This window comes from Cebidichthys violaceus, unplaced genomic scaffold (genome assembly GCF_023349555.1).
Source record: "Cebidichthys violaceus isolate CVI_PGR_0920_01 unplaced genomic scaffold, fCebVio1.0.p SCAF_10, whole genome shotgun sequence".
NCBI lineage: Eukaryota > Metazoa > Chordata > Actinopteri > Perciformes > Stichaeidae > Cebidichthys > Cebidichthys violaceus.
In genome coordinates, this window is record NW_027176263.1 from 6,779,090 (window position 1) to 6,803,094 (window position 24,005).

The following is a 24,005-nucleotide window of genomic DNA, read 5'->3' on the forward strand; positions in this document are numbered from 1 at the left end:
TCCACGCCGCGTCCCTTCTCTATTGCGTGCAGCTTGTCTCTGCAGGCCCCGGAGTATCTGCGCAGGGACAAGGATAAATAACAACCATCCAGGGCTGTCAGGTGGGTGCAGGGAGATTTTAAACTACTCAGCGCTAAGTTAATGTAATTTTACCTCATGTCCCTATTCAGTCACACGCCTTCGCAGAGCATGGCTCCGTGCATACATCCGCTGTTGTAGCGTAGCCTATAGAAACTGATGCACGAACTCTAGATGGTACCCTGACTACTACGCTGTGGATTTCTGCAGAGCCTGTGCATGTCATAGTCCACAAATGATCGCACAGTTAATTATGGACAAGAGCCACCGGGTAAAAGAAGAAGCCAGCTAAACATTTCCCTGATGACTACTGATCATGCAGTAGCCTTCAATGTATTTATAGGTGACACTGCAGCATCACTGTTTACCCTGGAAACAGACAAAAAACGTGTAGGCTTTAATATGCCCATTGGACCCAGTCTGAAATCTAACTAATTAACTAACTTTGAAAGAACATAGACATGTTGTTATTGGAAGCTCAGTCAATATTTTTTTTCTTTTGAACAAGTACAAACAAAATACTAGTTGGCCATATGGACTTACAAGGCTACTAAGGTGAAAATTACATTTGGTCTGTTTACGACATTTATAGCCTAATTGAAATGGACCTGTTCTCCCCTCGTGTTCACTAACACCACTGATGTAAGGACACTGTGATAACTATCTAGTTGTATGTTAGTCTGCATAGAGAATACCTGTCAATCATGATAGCAGGGATGCAGTTCTGTTAACATTAAAAAAGAAAAACATATTTATTTGAAATCAAACAGTTCTGACAAAGACAGAAAGAAAGAACAAATGACAGAAAGAAATATATTAGAGGTGTAAAATGTGTCCGTATTTAGCTTGAAGCTGACTGACTCTACATGTGGACATTGGGCTGCCCTTCCATTTACCTCTGTGAAGGATTCTGCAGCAAGGACAGTTTGTGGGGTAACATGGGCATCCGTTTCCAATGCATTTAGTTTTAGTTACAGAGAATGACTTTCTCATCATCAATCATACAGCCTGGCAACCACTCTCCGCCATTTTATTTATTGACATCAGAAAAAAATATTTCATCAAATAGAAAGAAAGAAAATATGCAGCTTCATTCTTAATTTTCACTCATTTGGAAATGCTTATTTCACCTAACAGAACTGGACAGAAATACGGCCAATATCTCAATATCCATTATACATTAGGGTCTATATATTCAGGTGAGGTTAATCAGCTTTCTACAATAGAGTTACTGCAGACATAAGAGCAAAATAAAACATTAACCGGAAGTGGGCTAGATAGATAGTTAGCTAGATAGCTAGCTAGAGAGATAGCTAGATAGCTAGACAGGCGGAAGGAAGGAAAGAAGGAAAGAAGGAGGATGGAGGAGGCGGTGGGTGTGCCTCTGTGGATGAGTGACGTACTGCTGGGACGCATGCCCCGTGCGCACTGCGCGTCCTGGCCTGTCAGTAGTAGCCAGATGGAAACGTAGGCAAGTGAATTCGGTGAGGTCATGTATTTTTAAGCCGCACAACGGAATAAATCATCCTTCACCGGCAGCGTAAACAAAGAGTCCGGAACATTTCGCCGCTGATCTGACCGCGGCTGGGATCGATATAGTTTCATTTGATGACTGAGGTAAGATGAGGATCCGCACCTCGGCTCTTCAGACGTGCTTATTGTTTGGCCATGGGGGAGGGTCGCATGTCGCTATGTGCATGCCGCTTAACCGACGTGGTTGTTGTTGAAGGGTGTTACACTGTAGCTTCATTTCATTACCGACCTAAAATACTCCCGTGTCGTTACGGTGTGATGCGTCCGTATAGGCTACACGGCCTAGCCTATGGATCACATACAGATTGAGGCAGTAGCGAGTGCACCGACTGCGCACTGTGTTTCTCAAACAGGCCTTGTCATATCACGACGCGGCTGTCATTATCGCTGCAATAACCGTCTTCGTTTGCAGCGCCCGGCGTATTCGGGCTGCTACGTGTTTGTAGCATGCACGGCTCTTTTTCTGCAGTTTTTTTTTACAGTCGTGTACTTGCCAGATACCAAAACGAGACGAGGGGTCGCGTGGCCAAGGTTAACACATCGAGTTGCAATAAATAACGGAGTCGATAGTGGTCCTCTGCTCAGTCTCTGCGGTCAATCTGAGCCAAGATGATGGAGCGACGTTTTCTGTTTCTGTGTATGTGTGGACTAGAAAACAAGGTTGCCTCCGTTTAGTATTGGGCATCCATATGATGGTAATATGTGAGCGGTGCATGTACATTGGGAAAACATGAGGTGGTAGTCCACATATGTTAATCATATATATTATGCTACCTATTTGGCTGTTTGCGTCAGTTATGTGTGTGCTACTAGTTTTGATGTGGGTTTATTTTATGGTATATAGACAATAAAGCTACACCATATCTTGTTATATTGTGTGAATATGTGAACACTGATTTTTCCAGAGAATTTGTTTCATGCGTATTATAATATAATATATGTAACCACCATTGCCAGGATCAGAATCGTCCTTTAAGTGTGTGATTCTGAAGCCGTTCATTAAATCAAGAAGCAGCTTGTTTAGGGGAAGCAGAGGTTAAGTCATTATAGGAACAGTGCACTCTGGGAATGAACTCGCTATTTTGCTGCTTTTGCAGGATACACAAGGCACCTAGATGTATTAGAGCTCCCTGCCATGGGGTCCAGACCTCTTAGGTGCTGCTGAGACTACCGATGTGGCTGCTGCATTCCTTGTACAGTGTAAATACTAAAGCTGACACATAACTGCAATTAAATAGTGTGCCATTGATTTCCGAGGTATTTGTCGATGCAGCATGTAGTCGTAAGCATCAATACTAGTTATTTCGCAGCAGGGGAATTAATATTAAGAGTGTCTGTGACTAAATAACAATTTTACGGGATCAAATCACCCTGTGATTCCCTCCCCGCACTGACCTGACCTTAATTATCCTTATGGATAGCCATTAATACAATGATGACCTTACCACAGAGCAACAGATAACTTACCACCACTACTGTATTGCAATGTTATTCAAGCCTTCATAATGCAGACAAGCGTAATTGTCTTCCAGTCTGCAATATAAAAAGAGGCGACATGTCTATTTTCATGTTGTGAGGGAGGTGGATGTTATGTACGTGGTTGTGACGTTGGAGGAACAGAAGGAGAGCTGACTCATTTTATTCTGGCAATTATATCCCTCATATGGACTGTGTGTCGGCAGGGTGGAAGAGTGGGGAGGGTGATTACGCTGCTTACATAAGAACGGAAGAAAGGGAAAGGAAGCCGATGTTAGAGTTTTCTCCTTGTTTTTGATTTTTAGATGGTTTTAATGAAACATGTACACACTAATTGGTGTCTCTGTGTTGTGTCTTATCTGGGCTCACAGCCACATGGTGCAACTTGAACCAGTTAACATGTGCCTGTGGAAGACACGCTAGTAGAACTGGGCTGAAGTCTTGGGCTGGGGTCCAAACGCATAGGAATTATCACCGGGCTTGGTTTTCCAGTGTGACAGAGTCATTCTGGAGTCATGTTTCCTATGATGGAGTAGACCTCCCCGTGGCCTGCTGTTCTGCCACCACTGCTGATGGTATCAAATCTTCCATCCTGGTGTGTTTGCTGAGTTGCTGAGATAAGGAACCGCAGTGTGAAATTCAGCAGTGCCTTTACTCCTTCACTTCTAATCTGCTTTCTTGGGAGCGAGGATTTTAATTTGACTTTCTCATTTTTGGCTGGTCTGCTGGTATCTGTGGTTTTAATCCTTCAAAATATTTAAATGTGTGCCCGTCTTTGTGTACGCAGAGGACATTTTTGGATGCACAGAAAGCTGTAATCGAAGATTTCGCCATGAACAAAAACAAGAGAGAAAGAGAGTTCTACAGCCTAGATGTTGGGGATTCAACGTTCACAGTACTGAAGCGATACCAGAATCTAAGACCCATCGGCTCAGGAGCACAGGGCATCGTCTGGTGAGTGTCGCAACCTCTCCATATTCAGTCAACAGCGTCTTGCTGAAATATGGGTCACTGTTTCCAATACGTCATCAGAATATTCATGACAACCAAAGAATATTTATGTTAATGTCTTCTCAAGAAATCAAAATATGAATCCGTTTAAACTGTAAATTGTCATACTTTGCTTGTTGTTTAGCTTTTTCATTTGCTGATGACAAAGACAGAAATGTTTAGACTATTGGAGTGACCATAACCTGTAATGTCTAATACCTATTATGCTACACATATGACCATTTTTTTAAACTGTTCGCTAACTTTTTTTCCACAGCTCTGCTTACGACCAAAACCTTGAACGAAATGTTGCCATCAAGAAGCTGAGTCGGCCGTTTCAAAATCAAACCCATGCCAAGAGGGCGTACAGAGAGCTAGTCCTAATGAAATGTGTCAATCACAAAAATGCAAGTATGAGAATATGTTCAGTCACATGACCAGTAGCAGACTTGGTATTTTAGAATTTTTGGAATGCATTTTGTATGCTTACATGTGTGTGGTACTTAAATTGTGCTTTAATGTGTCCTAGTAAATGACATGACAACATCATTCTGATTCATTTAATATCCACAGATCATTGGCCTATTGAACGTATTCACACCACAAAAATCATTAGAGGATTTCCAAGATGTGTAAGTAACTATATGTGAAGTGTGGATGTACTTTGTTTTTAGAGCACACAGTATGTATTGTTCATTAAATTGAGTTACTCTCTCCTGCTGAAGAGCTTCTCGAGCCTCTTGTGTAAACTGTTTCTGCTCTGTCAGATACTTGGTGATGGAGCTGATGGATGCCAACCTGTGCCAGGTCATTCAGATGGAGCTGGACCACGAGAGGCTGTCCTATCTGCTATATCAGACGTTGTGTGGTATCAAACACCTCCATGCTGCCGGCATCATTCACAGGGTAAGCATCAGCTGGCCGTGACTACACAGACTAATGAAAGGCCAGTGTCCCGAAGAGGAACCGTTAAACCCTCTGTGACACTTGACACTGAATTGTAAGGGCAAACGGTCAACTGGTACACTATTAGATGATGAATATAGTCTTTTAATTGCCAACAAAACCCTCTTAAAAATATATTGAAGACATAAAACATAGATGGAAAAATATAAATATTTGTGTCACTTCTTTAAATGTGAGACCTAAATTCAAAACTGGCATTTTTTCATGAAATTGAATTACTAGCAGCTTATCTGAAGCTAATGTGAGTCGGTACAGACTTCTGACCTCCATAGAATAGGGTAGATGAATGTATAATTTCCCCATATGGATCAATAAGCAGGTGGAAAGTGTGTGCATAGACTGATATACAATTGCACTTAATCATGAAGAGAAAGACTGCCTTAACATTAGAAACATGCAGCCAGGTGTGATATTATGGCAATAAATTGTTGATTATGGAAATTGTAAATCATAATTCCTCGTTAGAATATAAAAATATATATATATATATATATATATATATATATATATATATAGTACAAGGCCTCTACTGTAAACTTTAAATGCATTTGCTATTGCAAGCAAAACACCTTAATAAGTAAAAGAGAGAAATCAGCGTGCTCTCGGTTGTATAGTAGTAAACTCCAGGGGAATGTGGTGAAGTCAATCTTGTCAACTGTAGAAAAAGGGAACCTCATGGGCTTACTTAAGGAACACTCGCACCAAGCCCAAGGATCTAGTTCAAATTTCAGCACTCTTCTTTCCAGCCACGCCCTGAGGAAGTCTCAATGTGGTGCGATACTGGTCGTCTTTTTTTAACTTAGATAAATCCTAAACTAAAAGAGGCATTTTCACTACATCCTTAGCTAAGTGCAAGTGTGCCTGAAGTAAGCCCAGGGGGCTTCCCATTTTTCTACACCTTATTAAACAATTTGCACTGCAGAGAGAAACGTGTCGTAGACAAAATGTAATCTCTAGGAAACAACTGCTTGCAGGACCTGGAACCTGCAGGCTATCAGCTGGATTTGAGTCATGATGGAGAACGTAGCATGTTATCATCATGTGACTTGTAGAGATAATGTTGTGATCACAAAAAGCTGTCATTGGTTGAACAGTGCTGCTGATCAAGATGTTGTAATTTTGAGTCCATTTTGTCTCAGAATGGTAGTCGAAGGTGTTTCCCTCCATCGTGCCCTTTCTGCTACTTGAACACATTAAAGAGAAACCAGTACATTAGCTGTCACTACATCTGTCCATTTTTTTGTGATTGCTTCTTATTGAAAAAATTAACATAAAAAAATTAATAAAAATGTTTTTGGTATGTGTTCCTCTGTAGGACCTCAAACCTAGTAATATAGTTGTCAAGTCAGATTGTACACTGAAGATTTTGGACTTTGGCTTGGCTCGGACGGCTGCCACGGGCCTCCTGATGACCCCGTATGTGGTTACACGCTACTACAGAGCACCAGAGGTTATCCTGGGGATGGGCTACCAAGCCAATGGTTAGTTATCTATTTACTGTATCTGTCGATCTACACTGTCAACCCTTGTTTATTCTTACTGATGTTACACTGTAGAGCAGTGTTTCCCACTTTCACGTCCATTTTTACTGCCGTATCCCATCACCTTAGATTATCTTCAATAGGTAAACCAGCCATTTTTAGATATATATATTTTTTTTTAAAACATCCGTGTTGGATCCATTATAACTCAGATACAGTGGACCTGAAGATGAATCTTGCCGTTAACACTGTGTAACCCGCATGGTGCTTCCGTACATGATGGGACTTTGTTGTAGGAAACTGCTCACTAACTGACCTCCTTTGTGTAACTAACCTGTTGTTGTGCATTCTTCTAATCGTCTTTGTTTACCGTGTTCACTTCACTAGTGGACATATGGTCTGTGGGCTGCATACTGGCAGAAATGGTTCGCCATAAAATCCTCTTCCCAGGAAGGGACTGTATCCTTGGGTCTTTTTAAATTCTTCTTCACGCTGTTAATCTTAACAGTCTTTGTAAAGGGTTTGTGCTGTGCAGACTCTTAGATCTCTCCCTGGTTAGTTTTTTGGCTTGAATACAGTATATTGTGCCAGGCTATAAGGACTTGTCATAACATACCTTATTTGAAGCTTTCTGGCCGGCATGGGCTGTAAACATGTCAGTTTTCATTTGCTTCAGCACTGCATTGCTTTCTCTCTCATATGTCTGGCTGATGCTGCATGTTCTCCATTTTTATTTCAATCAACACCACTGCCATTCTGCTTGCATTCTTCTCACTTTGTTTGTCCTTTTTTTTTTTTTACCTCACCATTTTGTTTGCATGCCCACCTCCCCGTCATCTAAACGTCCGCCTCCAGTGGATGTATGGTCAGTGGGCTGCATAGTGGCCGAGATGATCAGGGGAAGCGTTTTGTTCCCCGGCACTGATCGTATCCTTCCCCATCATTCATTGATCACCGTGTCATCACTTCATCCTGTGAAGAGAACAGCAACACCATCCTGACGAGTTTCCCTCTGTCACATTGCTATTCATTCTCAAGTGTCCACCATCATTGCTCTGCTGCACCCATCTATTGTGAGACTGTCAAGCCAAACCAGATGATAAAGGGTAGTAGCTGCTGAGAGAGTGTGTATGATAGTTATGTGTGTAAGGAGTGAGTGGCTGTATCACTGGATCCTGTGATCTAAGTATGTGTGTCTGTGGACTACGCGTGTGTTTCCTTAACATATACACATCAGACATCGACCAGTGGAACAAGGTAATTGAGCAGCTAGGCACTCCATCTCAGGATTTTCTAATGAAGCTGAACCAGTCGGTGAGAACATACGTCGAAAACAGGCCACGCTATGCTGGGTACAGCTTTGAGAAGCTCTTCCCAGATGTGCTCTTCCCTGCCGACTCTGACCACAACAAGCTGAAAGGTACTGTGTGTTTTTGTGTGTTTTCCAATCATGACCGAAACCATTCAGAGCTCTTTCATCAAATACATTTGTGGACATGTGATTGATTGCAGAGCATCTTATGTATTTGTTGTTTCCTTCCTCAGCGAGCCAAGCTAGAGATCTCTTATCCAAGATGTTAGTGATTGATGCCTCCAAACGCATCTCTGTAGACGAGGCCCTGCAGCACCCCTATATTAATGTTTGGTACGACCCAGCTGAAGTGGAAGCAGTAAGTGGATCGCTGACCGGAGCGCATGATCCTTAAATGGGTCACATGAGATTTTAATTACATCACTTGAAGTGGAAAGTTGGCAACGCTCTTCTACCACCAATGTGCCATTTAATCCATTTTCTCTTTCTCAGCCCCCACCAAAGGTCCTACACAAACAGCTGGATGAGAGGGAGCATACCGTGGAAGAGTGGAAAGGTGAGACGGCATACTAAGATTCTTAACACTTCACTGTTTTCATTGTGTAGCCTCTGCTCCTGATGGAGCACAGGGATTTCTTAAGACGTTTCATTCAGTAATCTTGAAGTGAAAAGTCTGATAAAATACTTTTTACTTTTACGATTTTGTTGGGTATCCCCAATGTTTTATCACTTCAAAAAACTACAAGTTATGGAAGAAGTAGATACATTTTGGTTTCAAACCAGCTGGTTAATTAAACATTTGATACAACATAACAAACATTTGATTCTATGATTAGCAGTTCACCAGCGGTGATGTGATTATTTTCTATTCATGGAAAGCACAAAAATAAACCATGTCCAAAGTAACCCAGTGGGACATCCAGTAAATGTGTAGATATGCATGCAGTCAGTTGGTTACAGACATTGTTGGCTTGAAACCCCCCTTTTGAAGCCTCTCAGTTAATGTTTTCCACTGTGGGGAACCTGATTCTGTGGAGCATGGTAGGACTTCAAATTATGAGTAAATATCACTTTCAGTTGAGCAGCAGGATGAGCTCATCCCAACCCCTACCAGGTGATAATGACCCTTCACTCATATTTTAGAAGAGTCACACCAGCACAGCTTGTCCAAGCGAGGAACATGATGCTGTTTGGACTGCACCGTATGCAATACAAAGTGAACTCTACAGATACAAGTGTATCACATTCTGTGATATTTACCTCAATGATTTCTCGCTGTGTCTGCCTGCCCCACTTAACCTTTTTCTGATCTTTCACTTTCAGTGCTAATTTATAAAGAAGTGAGTGAATGGGAGGAGTGGACAAGAAATGGCGTGATAAGAGGCCAGCCGCCTGCTTTAGGTGAGTAATCATTATAACTTTGGTAGATGAGAAGATGTGGGAAGGATAACTAGTGAATCACATGAGGGCTTGACGTAAGTCTCAGTCTGTAAGATTGAATAATGAAAAGATCTTAAAACTTTTTATTTTATACACATTCACTGAATACTTCATAAATGCAGCAGGTTAAATCTGGGATAAATGTGGTTTAAAAAGTTACAAATCCTCAATGTTTCAACAGCATTTCAATACTTTGATAATCAGAGTTTTGGGGAATCAAGTTATAATATTTAATGATTAAAGTTGAAATATATTTTATGGATAGAGCCATAAAAGTTTGAGAATAAAATTTGATTATTTCCAGAAAAACATTGTTTAAACTACACCTCTTTTACCCTGCAAGTCAAAGTGCTTACTCCTGTGATCTGCATTTGAGACTCAGCAGACAAAGGCAGTGTCCTGTGTATTTCAATGAAACCTATGCGTTGACGTGTGTTTTTCGCAGCACAGGTGCAGCAGTGATTGACAGCCCCCCTCAGCCCACGTCCTCCTCCTCTTCTTCGGCCAACGATGTCTCGTCCATGTCCACAGAGCCCACTGACCCGAGCAGTGACCCCACTACAACCTCCGAAACAGACAGCAGCTTGGACAGCCACACCTCTCTGGGTGCACTGGCCTGCTGCAGATAACGCACACATACAATACATGTACACACACGTGCACACGAAAAGCAAACCTCTCCTCATCAGTGTGTTTGATGGGAGAGGATTTAGGCCAATGGAACTTCTCATGTTAGTTTGTAGAGCTGCGCTTTTAATGTACAGTTTGTTTTTATTTCCCCTCCCCCTATACTGCTGTAAATTATTGTGGTTTGAAATTGTATCATTATTACTGTATTTTTTCAGCGAAGAATCAAAGTATGTTCCGATGTGAATCTGTGATGTATGTTATGAGAGAGAGTGGTTTGAGTGTACTTTACACATCGCTGTTTTTAGCTGCTGCTACACAGTCAAATACCACACTGTTGGCACTGCAATATTATGTTGATTATATTTTTTAATTTTTCATTTGGTATTTTTTTATTGTTTTTGGGTCACTTGGATGAATTTACACCAATTCTCTTTTTAACAGTAGACAATAGCGCACTTCATCTTGGATCCGATTGCACTGAATGATTTTATTTTGATATTGTTCCTCATCTTTCTTGTAGAAAGCGTCCTTTGGTGTATCCAAGTTAACTTACTTCTTAGTATTACGTCACCTTTTGATTGTGTGCATCTTGACAAGCAGTCAAATGGTCTATTGCCCTGACACTGAATTTCTTTTTTTACTATAGCATACTGTTAACTGACTGTGTTTGAACTTGTTTAGTTACGTAGATGTAATTTGTAGGCGATGGTCTGTTGGATGAGGAAGAACAGGGTGAATGTAAGTGAATAGAAATGTGGCGTAGAGAGGAGCCAGTGATAATTGTTAGCGCTGTAACATTTTAATATAGGCCGCTCCACTGGCTAGAATGAGTTCTGTATTTGGGGACTGTCACCAGAGACTAAGTCTAAATTAGTCACTTTACCCTTTTGGCAGGTCCTTTCAGACCTTATTCACAGCTGTCTGATATTTCACGTATTTAATTTAAGTGCCCTTACTCGGTTCAATGATTTTCAGTCTTCTTTGTTACAGATGCTCTTTTCTTCTGTAGTGCGTCTTTCTGAGTTCTACCTCACACATGTACACACACACACACACACACACACGTACACACACACACGTACACACACACACACACACACACACACACACATGTTTTTGAAGTTACAGTATGCATATCATGGCATACATTATTCATAAGAAATAAGGAAAAAAAAGATAATTTTTTTTCTGTATTCGCTTTATTTATTTATTTATTTCAAGCTAGGAGGCGTCTATTGTATCTAATGTACATTTCGTTCAGAAGTACTATTTAAATGCATTTTGTTTCATTTTTTGTTTGTTTTCTGTGCAATATAATTCATAGATTAATATAGTCAGTGATTGATCTGTACATTTTTACTGTAGATGAATGTTTTCTGAGAGTCAGGAAGCAGGCATTTACTACCTGCCATGGTAACCTTTGGATGTATTTGATGGCTCAAATTCCCAACCTGTCCCTTTGCCCTTTTCATGGTTGGGCACTCCAGGCAGTAACCCCTAGCATCAGCTCCCAGAATGCACTTTGGGGATTGTGACGCATGTCCTGACCCGTTCTGGGCCACAATCTCAACTGACAGTTGTGGCTTCCTCTTTTTGTCGTTTTCCTCTCCTTCATCTCCTCAAAAAGAGAAAAGATAGAATAGACTACGCATGAGTTTTCTCTGAGCAAATCTGGTTTTAGTGAAGGTACATTTAGAGGAAAGATGGGAAAGCCATTCGGCACTACTGGGATGATGCTGCAGTCTTCTGATGGTTTGGCCAAACACTGCTAGCAAAGAGTTAACCTGTTTTGATCGGGCTAGTTGTGTGAAGTTCAGCTATGGATCTGAAATGGCCTCACTAACAGACCAATTATATACATCAAAAATGGAAACTGTCTAACTTCAATTCCAGCAAATAAAACAGTAGAATTTTAATGTGTCACATTGTTCTTTCTTTTACTGTCAAGTTAACATTTCTTTTGAGAATATGATTGCTAAGGGGAAATGAACAGGGTGTGTATGGGAAGACTGTACCTCTTATCATCAGTAAGTATTTTTTGCTCACTAAGTTCATAAATAATCAGCTACATGATAAATGATGTATAATAGTCTGGAATTTTGCGGAATGGTAAAAGGATTGCTTGGTCCAGAGGAGTTCTCGTTTGGCACCGGCACTGGTTAGTGTAGGCACAAGACGGCTGTACTAAAGAGGACACGATGGCAAGTAGTACTGCACTAGAGGTATTTGGTCTTCAAAGCTTTGGAGCTGACTGGTAGTCCCAGTAATCAAGCTCCTCCTCCTCTAATGGACCAGATGAAGGCAGGTTGGTCTCGTCTAGTTGGTCCGTGTTGCTCCTGTGGTCAGATCTCCAAGGGTTTTGAAGAACTCCTCCATTTCTTTCTGGAGGAGAATGTTTCGGTTCTCTGCGTCTTGATTTGCCCTCTCCGAGTTCCTGAGTCGGATCTCCAGCATGTGAAACTTCTTTTTCTCCTGGTCCAGCTCCTCCTCAAGGCGGTTTACCTGTGAGTGGTACTTAGAACAGGACTCCTCCAACCTCAAAGAAAAGAAGAGGTTATAAATAACAACTCATGCTGATTTTAATTGGTTATTTGAAAGGAAGTGACAAGTGACTCATTCTTACTTGCAAATGGAGGTTTCGTAGCTTGTCCTCTGTTTCTTCAGCTCCTGCTTGAGCTCGGTCAGCATGTTGGTGAGACCTTCATTTGTTCCTGTGAGATCCTCCTCAGTACCACTTGCACTGTTATCCAGAGGACTTGTACTGTCCCTCACCTCTATGGGTCTCTCTTGACCCTGCCCCAATTTTACTGCCTTATCACTTCCCTCTGGCTCGGCCAATGAGATCTCAAAGGATGTCCAGATAGAGGATGTGTCAGCAGGCAGGCTTAGACTGGAAGGGGCAACATTGTCATAGGCAGACAGTCTGTGGGACTGGAGGAGGGCTCTATGAGACAGGGGTGTTTGAGAGGAGTCTTCATCAGAGTCTCTCTGTGTATCCTTAAGTGGAAGAGTGGTCTCTTTAAGGGAGAGGGTTGAATCCTTCATGGTAGAGTCTTTTAGTCTTTCACCAGATGAGGTGGTGCGCCTGTGAGCTCGGAGGGATGACAGGCCATTAATCAGCCAGTTGCTCCCACCAGCTGCTGACACATCCCCCGCCGACCCCCCTATTTTCCCCCTTTGCCCCCCAGATGCTGCACCTCCTTTGAAGGAGCTCCTCCAGGGCAAGGCTTTAGACTGTTTACTGGGGCTAACGGCTACCTCACTTCCACCTCTCGCTTCAGTTTTGCTATCTGCTTGTCCATCAACTTTTTCTTCTGTCTTACCTTTGCCCTTTCCTTCAATCTGACCATCCTCACCCTTCTCCGACATTGTAATGGGGCTTGGTGCAGTCGGCTTACTGTCTTTAGAAGGGGTTGAAGATTGGGGTTCCTCTTTAAGGGTTTTGGAGGGTGGGGGGCCAGTGTCTTCATGTGAGAGCCATTCCACTTTGCACCGTTGGAGAGGACTCTGTTGTTGCTGTGGGGGAATCTTGGCCTCAGTTTCTGTCTCCTCTCGTTGATAAAGTCTAGTGTGTTCACTGATCAGCACAGTCATGAGGTGCTGCACCTGTGAACTTCCTGTTGATAATGACAAACACACATACATGTGTAATCGAAATGTTTCATGGCATTGTTTGTATTGATTAGAAAGCAAGTTTGTGCCACAAATTGTGCTGCAATTTCTACATATGTTAACATTATCACCAACCCTCCATCATGGTAACTGGATCCTCTACTCTGGGCCGAAGGATATTCGGTCCAAACACAGTGGCCAGATTCTGAACACTCATTTTATTCTCATTGGAGTGAGATTGAACCTCATCCAGAAACCTGAGCAGAAAGAACCAAAATCAGAACTTATTTCCGCATATTATGTAAAATCAACAGTGTTGACTGCTCTGCTTAGAATCGGTAGAAACCCTTAGTTCTTTTTTATCTAATAAATTCAAACTAGAGAAAATGAGGACTGAGTCATGAGTCTGTGGTGTGTGGGTTCAGCTGAAGATATTTGAATAGAAGGCAGAGAAGACATGCAATTATGCACACTCAGAGTCAATCAACGTGATGCCACTTCCCCTGATGACGAGGATGTGGGTGTAATGAATGTTATTCCTCTTGTATGACAAATCATCAAACAGTGAATGGGACAGCAACAACAATAAAACTCATCACAGTCACATCAGTGGGCTTAACAACTACTGATATACAGCAGACGACAAAACAGTGTGGACTTACTTGCAGATGTATGTGAGGAGGTTGTAGTTGACCTGAGGAAGGGATTTCACCTGTTTGCCTAGCTCCACTTTACCCTTAAAGAAAAATAAGACATGTGTATTGTTGAGACAAGAGTTTGTAAATGTACCACTAAAGTGTTAAGCAGACATGTGATTACCATTGCTTTGTCCTTGGTAAGAAGCTGAGCACAAGAGAGAAACTGTGTGTATTTGGAGAACGGGATTATAGGCTCCGGCAGCTCCCGTATGTACAGCTTTAGCAGTGATGCCACTGTGTGGACATCCGTGGTACTGTAAGAGACAGGGAAACATAGAGTACTAGCCAGCATAGATTATAGCTTGGCATGCTGCTATCGAGAAAATGCCCCCTCCCACTGCGTCACCTGTCAAACACTGGCTTCTCGCCACGGTCAAAGGCATCTTGCAGCTCCCGAACGTGGTTGGTCTGTCCAGGGGCCCTGAAAAGGCCCTCCTCCTGGAGCCCATGTTCACGTATGAAACACACGCACTGTTCGACCAGCACAGGGACCAGTCGCTGAGGGCCACACTGGGCCTCGTACAACATTGTCTCCTCTAGGTGCTGCCCAAAGACACCTGCAGCCCCACAGAAAATGAACACCAGTGATTAATAGACGGAATGTTTCCTTATTAAGTCCCCTCTTTAAATAATTAGTAATATATTTGCTTAATTGCTGTAAAAAGTGCTTTATGTGAACATTTGCGTATATGTGGATAAATATGTTTTAGAATCACACCTCCTCCAAGAGGAGCCCATATGACTCTACGGATGGCTCTGACCCATTCCTCCATGTCACTCTGAGAGTTGGCCATCAGCAGCAATGATTCGTGGCTGATGCCTGTTCGATCCTTTTCTCCAGCCACTCCTGGAAAGGGATATAGGACACAGTGACTAACACTTTTAAAATGACTTTGCTGATCACACAAACTGTATCATTTGTAAAGAAGGCAATTCTACCAACAAGAACTATCAGTATTTCCAATAACCTTATTAACTCCAGCACCTAAAGTACAAAGACACAGCTCTGCCTCCCTGCCTGTGCTTCCTCTGGCTGCACACAGCTTGATACCACCTGGTTTGACATTTTAGTTTGACATTTTAGTTGATTTTAGTTTAGCTTTGATTACACTATGAAGCTCTCTCCCTTCATGTGACTTTGCAATTGCTTGCTTTTGAAGAGGTGGAAGCACTACTCACTTACAGATGGATATAAAAGCATCAAAGCTGCTAGTCATAAAATGTTCTTTCATTTTTTACTGATGAAAACCTTCTTATGATGCAATCCAAAAGACAGTGATCTTTGGAAGTGGATTTGGTGGGGTTGGCTGTGTCGGCTATATATCAGTACCTGCATTCTTTATGAAGTTGTGCACTGTGGTGCATAGCGTGTTGTGTGAGAGAAATGACCCAGAAAGAGTATATTCCCTGTGGACACCAGCAACTGCACCATGTCTCCTTTGTCTTTTTGTCCAGGACTTTTTCCTCAGTGTCTTTTCACAGTTATTTCATTAACAAACTTTCTCTACAAAGTGACACACGGCAATATACCACATTTTAAGAGACCACACCCCCATTTACTACAAATTGCATTTAGTTTGCAATTGCATTTAGTTTGTACAACTGCTCACCATTTTTGATTTCGAAATAGGATTTTCTTAACTTAAAAGCAGACATTGGTCTCCATTCAGTTGTATGGAAATTGGCTTGCATCGACCTAAAGCCTGAAGGCAATTTATCAGCATGAGCATCTTGTCTTTTTTTCATGATGAGCAAAGTTGATTTTCTTCCTATTGTAAAATTAATTGAAACTGGCTGCCTGTGAAGTGGGGGATGATAAATAGGGTGGGATGATGAAAACATGTATGTTACAGAACATCATTGCAAGACCTTGTTAATCCCAGCAACACAGAAAGCCAGAGAGGGAGATATATACGATACTGTTCGACAGTTTAATCTGCTTTCCAAAGTATTCAAGAGGGGCGAAATAGCTGAAAAAATAAATACTTACTACCATCATTGATGGAAACTTCATCCTCAGGATAAAATGTCATGGTGCTAGTCAACCTGCTGCAGTAATAGCCCATGTTGAACTTGGACCACCCGAGGAAAATAAGGGCTACAACTGAGGAATGAGTGACCCACGATGCCGTTCCATGAAAGTTGTACAATGCAAACTCTCATATCTTCCAACTCTTAACTTAATCTATGAAAGTACAACTTTCTTTCTTCCTCTCTTTCATTGAAGCAGGCCCTCTGATCTATCTGCTGTACATACTGTCCACTGTTTAACCATAGTCATGCCAACCCCACGCTGTCAAGAGCAAAGATGAATGAAGACGTTGTTTAACCCTCAGAAACATGGCCATTGAAATCACATTCTTTCTGCTGTTCTGCATATTTCATGCATGTGTTACGGCCTGATACTCATATGTAGCTATTGATTTACTTTTTTCTTTTACCCCTATTCATCACTTTGATTCTGGGTCGACAATGTTTACACAGAGGATATGACCTGCTGCATTTACAGTATGATCATAATTTCAAGCAACACAGAGAGATACCTTGTGTAATTTACAGCAAACCTGGCATCGTAATGCTCTAGTGGTGTGTCACGAGTTTGGGTTTAATCATCTTCTGAGCACTAAAAACTCACTTTAAGTTTTGGTATTGGTAGGAAATGATATCAGATGTGCTTCATCAGATTTTTTTTAATTACACAAATCTTGTTTGTTTGACACTTACTAAACAGATGGTTCAGCATCACTTGAACAAGACTTCCTTACACACAGAGTTGTCACCATGCCAACTAACCTGGAACAATTTCAAAAGGGTGACGACCAGGCTCGTCCTGATTGGCAGGCAGCTCATTGACCTGACTGCCCTGAAGAGGAATACAACCCTGTAGGGAAAAGAGTGGCATGCGTGAGGAAAACACCTGTATCAACGGTATTCAAGGGCCAAACAAGAAATCAATTAGTGGTTCTGGACTTGGACGTGTAGTGCATGTTGAACATTATAGAGTTCTGAGTACACTGAGCTCTGGGCATCTGTCCAACAGTAATGATGATGGAGGGAGGGATGACTCAGGGAAACATCTATTTATCCCTCTGGCACTTCCTGTTCTGTGCAGTTTGGATCCCTTCACCATGGAGAGGGTCTAAGGTCAGCTACTAAGTGCTTAAAGCAGAACCACAGGGCAGCTAGTTACCACATTATCAGTGTGTGTGTGTGTGTCAGGGCAATAACAACAAACTACGACTGGAGAGTGTTGAGACGTCTTAGAGAGATGATTTTTGTGTGAAAGATGATTGGTTATTTATCCAGCTTTAATTTTACATACAAATTATAAAGATAAGAGCGTGTAGCTTTAAAAACCTTGGTCACATAAATGCAGAAAAGGGTTTCATTTTACTTGAGGGCAGCAAAATGTATTTTGTCGCCTAATTTTAAAGAATCAGTAAGCTATTTTCAGAGTTGGAGAACACACAATGGAGCGACTGGACCTGGGGAAAATCCTAATCAGAAAAATTCATGAAGCTTTAATATGTATCAGGCCTTGAATCCGAATGAATCAAAACAGCAGGGCAGCCTCCTGGGGGCAACAGGTGACAGAAGTTAACTGTCTTGTGTGTTATTTTGTGAGCATCACCTGTGCCTTGGTTTCATCCTGGTCCTTGTAGAAATACAAAGCTTCGGTCCTCAGGACAAACCAACGCAGCTGCCAGTTTTTCATGATACTCCGCTGTCTTTTCAGCCAGCCTGCCTTCAGTGCCTTCTCCTGATCCAGAGGAGAGCAAGGCCTGGAGACCCGAGACAACTCTCCTAGCACCATGCTCTTGGACCGCGCTGCATGGACACACACAGAGATAAAGTGAGGGAAGAGGGATTTAGAGCACCAGAATGAGAGTGAGACAGAGAGAGATGAAGAAATAGAGATTACACAAAGACAGAGGATTCATGTTTTTGGGGATTTTCTGTCTTTGTTTTGCTATTATTCTAAAAATTCACCCATAGACAATCCTAAATCATTATTCACAGAAGTCTCTCTTGGGCGCAGCTAAGCCCACAGGCTTGACCATGCATCCAGATTCCCTCCTAAGTCAATAAACCAAGGCATGGCCTCCATTTTACAGAAAATACATCCTGTTTAAGATGATATTTATCTATCTATTCCATTACATTTTATTATGTGTCTCAGATATTAATGAGGGTATATATCATTTTCAATTTCACTGTGGCACTGAGAGGAGTTTTGGTTTGGATCAGGTTGCACTTTAACTGCTGCAGACTGATTACAAGCATGGATTATATATTAGCGAAGGTATGTCAAAGGTACAGAGCAAAATCAGCGACAGGAGAGTGATCCCTGGGGAGTCACGGGGAGAGAAAGAGGGAGAGAGATAAACAGAAGGCAGAGAGAGAGAGAAATCAATGGCGTCTTTTTTCCTGTTAATTGCCTCTTGCTTTCTGCTGAGGACAGCAGAGAGGGTATCTGCAAGGGCCTGGACTGAAATCTCTCTCTCTTGCTTATCAGCTCTCTGACTGCGTCCCTCATTTTATTTCTTCCCTTTTTGGATGTCCTTCATTTGCAGAGTCATGATTGCTGGAAAGGGAGAAGACTAGAGACCACGTGAAGCAGTCATTAACAAAACTGTATGCTGACAGCAGGAGCAGGCAGAGCAGGATCTATAAATACAGCAGACGTGGCCGTGTTTTTAACATCCTTAAAGAAGAGGCAGGAAATCTAACAGAGGAATTGATGCTTTCATCTACTGTCAGCAAAGAAGTCATGTACAAGGATGAAACTGTTATCTTTTCAGGAAATAAACTGTTACTCAAAGTGCATCAATTTGTATTTAATAAAATAATACATGGGTTCAATAGTGATAATCAGTGATGGAGCATTCATATCCTTTACTCACTACCCTTACAATAGCACATAGTGAAAATACCCCATTACACGTAATAAGTATGCATTCAGTACTTTAGATAAGTAAAAGTACCTAATTATTATTTGCAAATGTCCTTAAAGAAATGGTGAGTGTTTCACTGATGTACAATATATTATTGAGTTATCTATACTGATGTATCAATTTGTTGCTCAGCAACTTTTTTCTATACTTTTGGGTATGTTAATCTATAACAGTGCATAATCTTTTATAAAACTGATCTTACACTTTGTGTGTAAAATCTTAATCTGTAAAGAAACTTGTAAAGGTAACTATAAATATATGTAAAAAGGCACATTTCCCGTTGAATTGCTTAGTAGAAGTATCAAATTAAACACTCAAGTTAAGTACAAGAACAGCGCCTAAAAAAGTACCTGAGTAAATGTACTTAGTTACTTTCCACCACTTAGGAATCAATAGGGAAAGTACTCATTAAGTACCCATTACGAAAATGGTCCCAGTCAGTGTTACATTATATTATAATCACATTAATTATTAACAATGTATTACTGTAGCATTTTGCTGTTATGTTTGATGCAGTGGAGCAAATTTAAACTACTTTATTTACTGTTGAGAATGCATTTTAAGCTCATTATACATTTTGTATACCTCTGAAATGTACTGATGTGGAACGAGTAAAGCAGCATAAGATGGAAATAATAAGTACCTTATTGTGTACCTAAGTACAGTACTTGAATAAATATACCATTCCACCACCACAGCTAATCCTTTTTGGATAGTCCATCCTGCAACTACCAGTAAATAGATTATTCAACTACTATTGGAATGATTAATCTCATTAAACAAATAAATAATTTATTTGATTATCAACAAATTAAATGTTCACACATAAATTGTATTTTTAACCTACATATGAATGAGAACATAATCTTTGTGGTATTTTTGCACCATTTCTTGATTTTAAGCACGTCATCATTTATTCAAATATCCTCAAATTGACATGATATTCAGCCACACAGATAATGAGAGAAGCCTCAACCATAGCTCAGAGTTTTACCAATAACTTCCCGTAAGACTCTACACAACTTAACTGCTCTAGGATTCATGATATCTCAGCTTCTGAGTGCAGATCCAGCTCTGTGTTCCTGTATGATGCTGCATAAAAGGGTCAGAGGATAGCAGAGCTGGAAATCTAATCAAAGGAGAACACCATTACAGCAAATGAGAGATGGCAAGCGGACAATACGTGGCAAGCGAAGTGAAGTGGCCACTGCACTCCAACTGTGTTCATGAAGGAGAAAGAAGAGGCATTTGTCCTTCCCAACATCTTTTATGGTCTTATTTTTACTGCTGGTCTCAAATAAGACGGCTGCCAAGGGAGAAATAACGCCACAACCCCGCCTCAACACACACAACAAATTAAGGATTTTTAAAGCTGCTGCTCGCTACATTGCTCTGTTTTGTGCATTTTCGTACAAAGATGTGAAATAAATTCAAGGAGATTAGGAATACCTTCCTGTCAGAGTCAGGCAATCGTGTGGATACTCCTCTCTAAAAACCAGTACCAGTCAATTTACTTAAGACAAGTTGTCTATAGCAACCACCTGCTATGAAGAGCACAGCTATACTCTGCATCATGATAATCTCAGTGCCAGGAGTTGTTCCTGTGATTTAGAGCTTCCCTATTCATCTTCACACAGTCATGTGATAGGCATGTATATTTGGCGTCCCGACTTCAGCGGTCACCAGTGGGTTTTACCCGGCGTTAGAAGAACTATGTTTGAGAGTCAGCTGTTGTGATTTACACAAGTGGCGAACTCTGCATTCCTTTCATCACCTCTGATCTAGAGTCACCTGTCAAAACCATGCCAACTAAAAACTAGTCCAATAAACCCTGAACAAATAGAGATGTATTCATGTGTTCAGGTGTGAAAATGTCAGGATGCAGACCATTGTTGGAGGGAGGATCATCCTTCCAGAAGCCATGTTTACTACAACCCACTGTCCCCCCCACCAGGTTCAAATCTTTTAGGAATAAGCACGGTATAATGAAGAGACACAAGGGATGACATCACTCTGTAGTAGAGCTGGTTAACTCTGGACATGGAATATAAAGCCTCAACACTTCGGATCATGCAAGAAAACTCAGGTCATCGCTGACAACAATGGTCACTGGGATGCAGAATGACACCGGTGCTACTAATATGGCAATGTTCCACCTTTTTGATGTCATTGTCAATGAAAGCACTGGCACCGATATTGATGTCACATTATTACAAAGACAGCAGGACAAATGGAGCTCTGCGGAGACACCGAGGAGGAGAAAGAGATGGACTGCAGAGAAACAGAAAGAAGGAAGGAAGGAAAGAAAAGAGATGGAGGGATGGAGAAAGAGGAGGTGGGACTGTGCTTACCCCGGCGTGCCTGTTTTATCTTGGGGCTCAGCATGGTTACCGTTGCTGTGCTGCTCCCTCTCACAGAGACATGACTGCATCCCTCTGTTCACACACTATTCCTCACACACACACACGGACACACAGTGCCTCTCGCTGCTGCCTCGCCCTGATACTCCTCATCCTCTCCGAGCATCTCTCTCTCTGGCTCACTGTCTTGCACTTGGACACTGTCTCCGTCTGATTTCACACACACACACACGCACGCACGCACGCACGCACGCACGCACGCACGCACGCACGCACGCACGCACACACACACACACACACACACACACACACACACACTTACAAGCACTTAACCACACACTCTGGTTGTCCTCCCCCTCCTTTCTTTCGTCTCACTCCCCCCTGTCTGTCCCAACGGCCCGGCGTACTGTTGTTCTCACATACTGTACCTAGAGCCCTGCCCACTCTCTCTCTCTCTCTCTCTCCTTTGCTATCTGCCTCTCTGCCGTCTGCTGCACACTCTCAGTATCAATTTCTCACCGTCTATAAATATGTCTGGCTGTGTGTCCTCTGTCTTGTCACCCATTTCTTTACATTGGCTCCCGCAATTGCTCCACAGTCTTCACAATCCCTCTGGCTGTTTGCTCATGGAGATTTGATTATGGCCTCATCTGTACATGAAGTACAACCTCAGATCAATACGTTTGGTTTAACTGACATCATTTGAACCATCAAATGTTTGATGCAGAGCAAGTGGCTAAGTTATTCTATTGTCTGTACTGGATGTATTATACATTTGGGTAGATGTGTTTAAAACTGACAAAACTCCACTCATATTTAATATCACAACTCTTACAGGCTAAGACTTATAGTCTGAAAGGAAATGTCACACTACTCAGTCACTCAAAATGTGCATGATGAAAACCAAAATACTCATGGGTGTGATGTTCTTGTTTCTATTCAGCCTGGTTGATTTGTAGAGGATGTGATAAAGAAGATTAATGCTGCAGTTCAAGAGGCTGGATTACACTACAATGCAGTACGGGGACACTGCTGACTGAGCTTTTTCATAAGAAATAATAACCTGCTCAGCTCAAACATAACAATCAATGACAAATGTTCCCCACTATATCGCTAAATAAAGGCTTTATAAAGTAGTAGCAGTGCATTCCTGATACCATTACTTTGGGAATGTAATTCCTAACACTTTCAAAATATCAGCTCATAACCTGACAGACAAATATCTGAAAATTAGAGCTTAACTTTATATAAGATCTCAGATAACCAGAAAGTTGGATCTTAAACAACATAAATCATCACCTTGCTCGATACAATGATTGTTGTTGTAAAACAAACTAAAAGAGAGCTTTACCTGTCAATTCTTTGGTTTGTCACTGAGACTGTCACAGAGGAGTCCTGGATGGTTTCAACTTTCAAGGCAGTGGACCCGTCTGCACAGTGTGTCCCTCTCCACTGGGGCCATTTCTAGAGCCACAAAACACACACACACACACACACACACACACACACACACACACACACACACACACACACACACACACACACACACACAGGCTCTAAACAATGGCAATACTGAAATCTTCTCTGCTGAATTGATAATCGCTAAGAAACAAATCAAATGACATTCACATACCCAAAGAGAAGGGACTACTATTGCTGCCATCAGTAACACACCAATGACGTGCGCTTGAAGAATGCTGATGTGAACAGACTCTGATAGAAGGAAGGAAATAAAGACAGTCATGCGAGTATTACTTGCCATGTCATCTTGGATGTGCAGACCAGACGACTCTCAGTCTGGAGCCAGACTCTCTGTGCTACACAAGAAAGCATCACAGTCCCAAGCAGCTGCTGTGATAGGTACTGTTTTACAGAGAAATAGAACATATCCGATGATCTCCTGCCGTCCTCCTTCTCTACATTTTTCAGTCTGTCTCTCACTAAGGAAGTGAGCTGCCTTGATGGAGAAGTGAAAACGGCTGACTTCTGTGTAAAAAATAGTATGAGCCATTGTATGGTGTTACTGTACATTTTCCCCACTCACATGAGGGTAAAAATGAATGCTCTGGCTGTTCGTGATTTGAGAATGTAAATCAAGAGGGACGGTAACAAGCTGTGACAAAAAACCTTATCAACGTGTTTCTCTCTTGCTACACATTCAGTGGTGGAACGTAAGCACATTTACTCAAGTACTATACTTAAGTACAGTTTTGGCATACTGGAGTATTTACATTTTGCTACTTTATACCTCTACATTTCAGAGATAAAGATTGTACTTTTTACTCCACTATGTTTGACACTTAAAGTTACTTTTACCATAAAAGCATATAATATGAAATCATGCAGTACTACTGTATACAAAGTATCTGAAATCAGTTCCACATTGACCAACTACAACATGTAAATGCTATTCTGTGTATTAATTATGATGAAAACAAAATAATACAACATTATACAATAATACAAAAGGAAAA

The 24,005-nt window shown here is 41.5% G+C and overlaps 2 protein-coding genes across 6 annotated transcripts; one reads left to right on the forward strand and one right to left on the reverse strand.

Annotated features, from left to right (window-relative positions):
• Positions 1-16: 16 nt before the first annotated feature.
• mapk8a (mitogen-activated protein kinase 8a) lies at positions 17-11,822 on the forward strand. 3 transcript variants are annotated; one of them, XM_068723080.1, is made up of 12 exons: positions 17-101; positions 3,875-4,041; positions 4,355-4,484; positions 4,651-4,709; positions 4,845-4,983; positions 6,359-6,524; positions 6,912-6,983; positions 7,762-7,944; positions 8,070-8,194; positions 8,329-8,392; positions 9,160-9,237; positions 9,727-11,822. In XM_068723080.1, the coding sequence occupies exons 2-12, from the start codon at positions 3,920-3,922 to the stop codon at positions 9,903-9,905; spliced, it is 1,317 nt and encodes a 438-aa protein (XP_068579181.1). In that variant the 5' UTR covers positions 17-101; positions 3,875-3,919; the 3' UTR covers positions 9,906-11,822. The 3 variants fall into 3 exon arrangements, with proteins under 3 accessions (XP_068579181.1, XP_068579173.1, XP_068579190.1); XM_068723072.1 differs by lacking the exon at positions 17-101 and adding an exon at positions 1,498-1,695; XM_068723089.1 differs by lacking the exon at positions 17-101 and adding an exon at positions 1,498-1,695 and having other exon boundaries at positions 9,722-9,825.
• A 96-nt stretch (positions 11,823-11,918) lies between these two features.
• arhgap22a (Rho GTPase activating protein 22a) lies at positions 11,919-23,439 on the reverse strand. 3 transcript variants are annotated; one of them, XM_068723041.1, is made up of 12 exons: positions 23,291-23,439; positions 22,883-22,995; positions 22,051-22,181; positions 17,848-18,044; positions 17,010-17,097; positions 14,935-15,063; positions 14,563-14,773; positions 14,338-14,470; positions 14,181-14,254; positions 13,654-13,775; positions 12,530-13,523; positions 11,919-12,442 (listed from the first exon to the last, which is right to left on the reverse strand). In XM_068723041.1, exons 3-12 carry the CDS (start codon positions 22,094-22,096, stop codon positions 12,223-12,225), a joined length of 2,214 nt encoding a protein of 737 aa, XP_068579142.1. In that variant the 5' UTR covers positions 22,097-22,181; positions 22,883-22,995; positions 23,291-23,439; the 3' UTR covers positions 11,919-12,222. The 3 variants fall into 3 exon arrangements, with proteins under 3 accessions (XP_068579142.1, XP_068579158.1, XP_068579151.1); XM_068723057.1 differs by lacking the exon at positions 22,051-22,181; XM_068723050.1 differs by lacking the exons at positions 22,051-22,181; positions 22,883-22,995; positions 23,291-23,439 and adding an exon at positions 21,523-22,022.
• Positions 23,440-24,005: the final 566 nt, after the last annotated feature.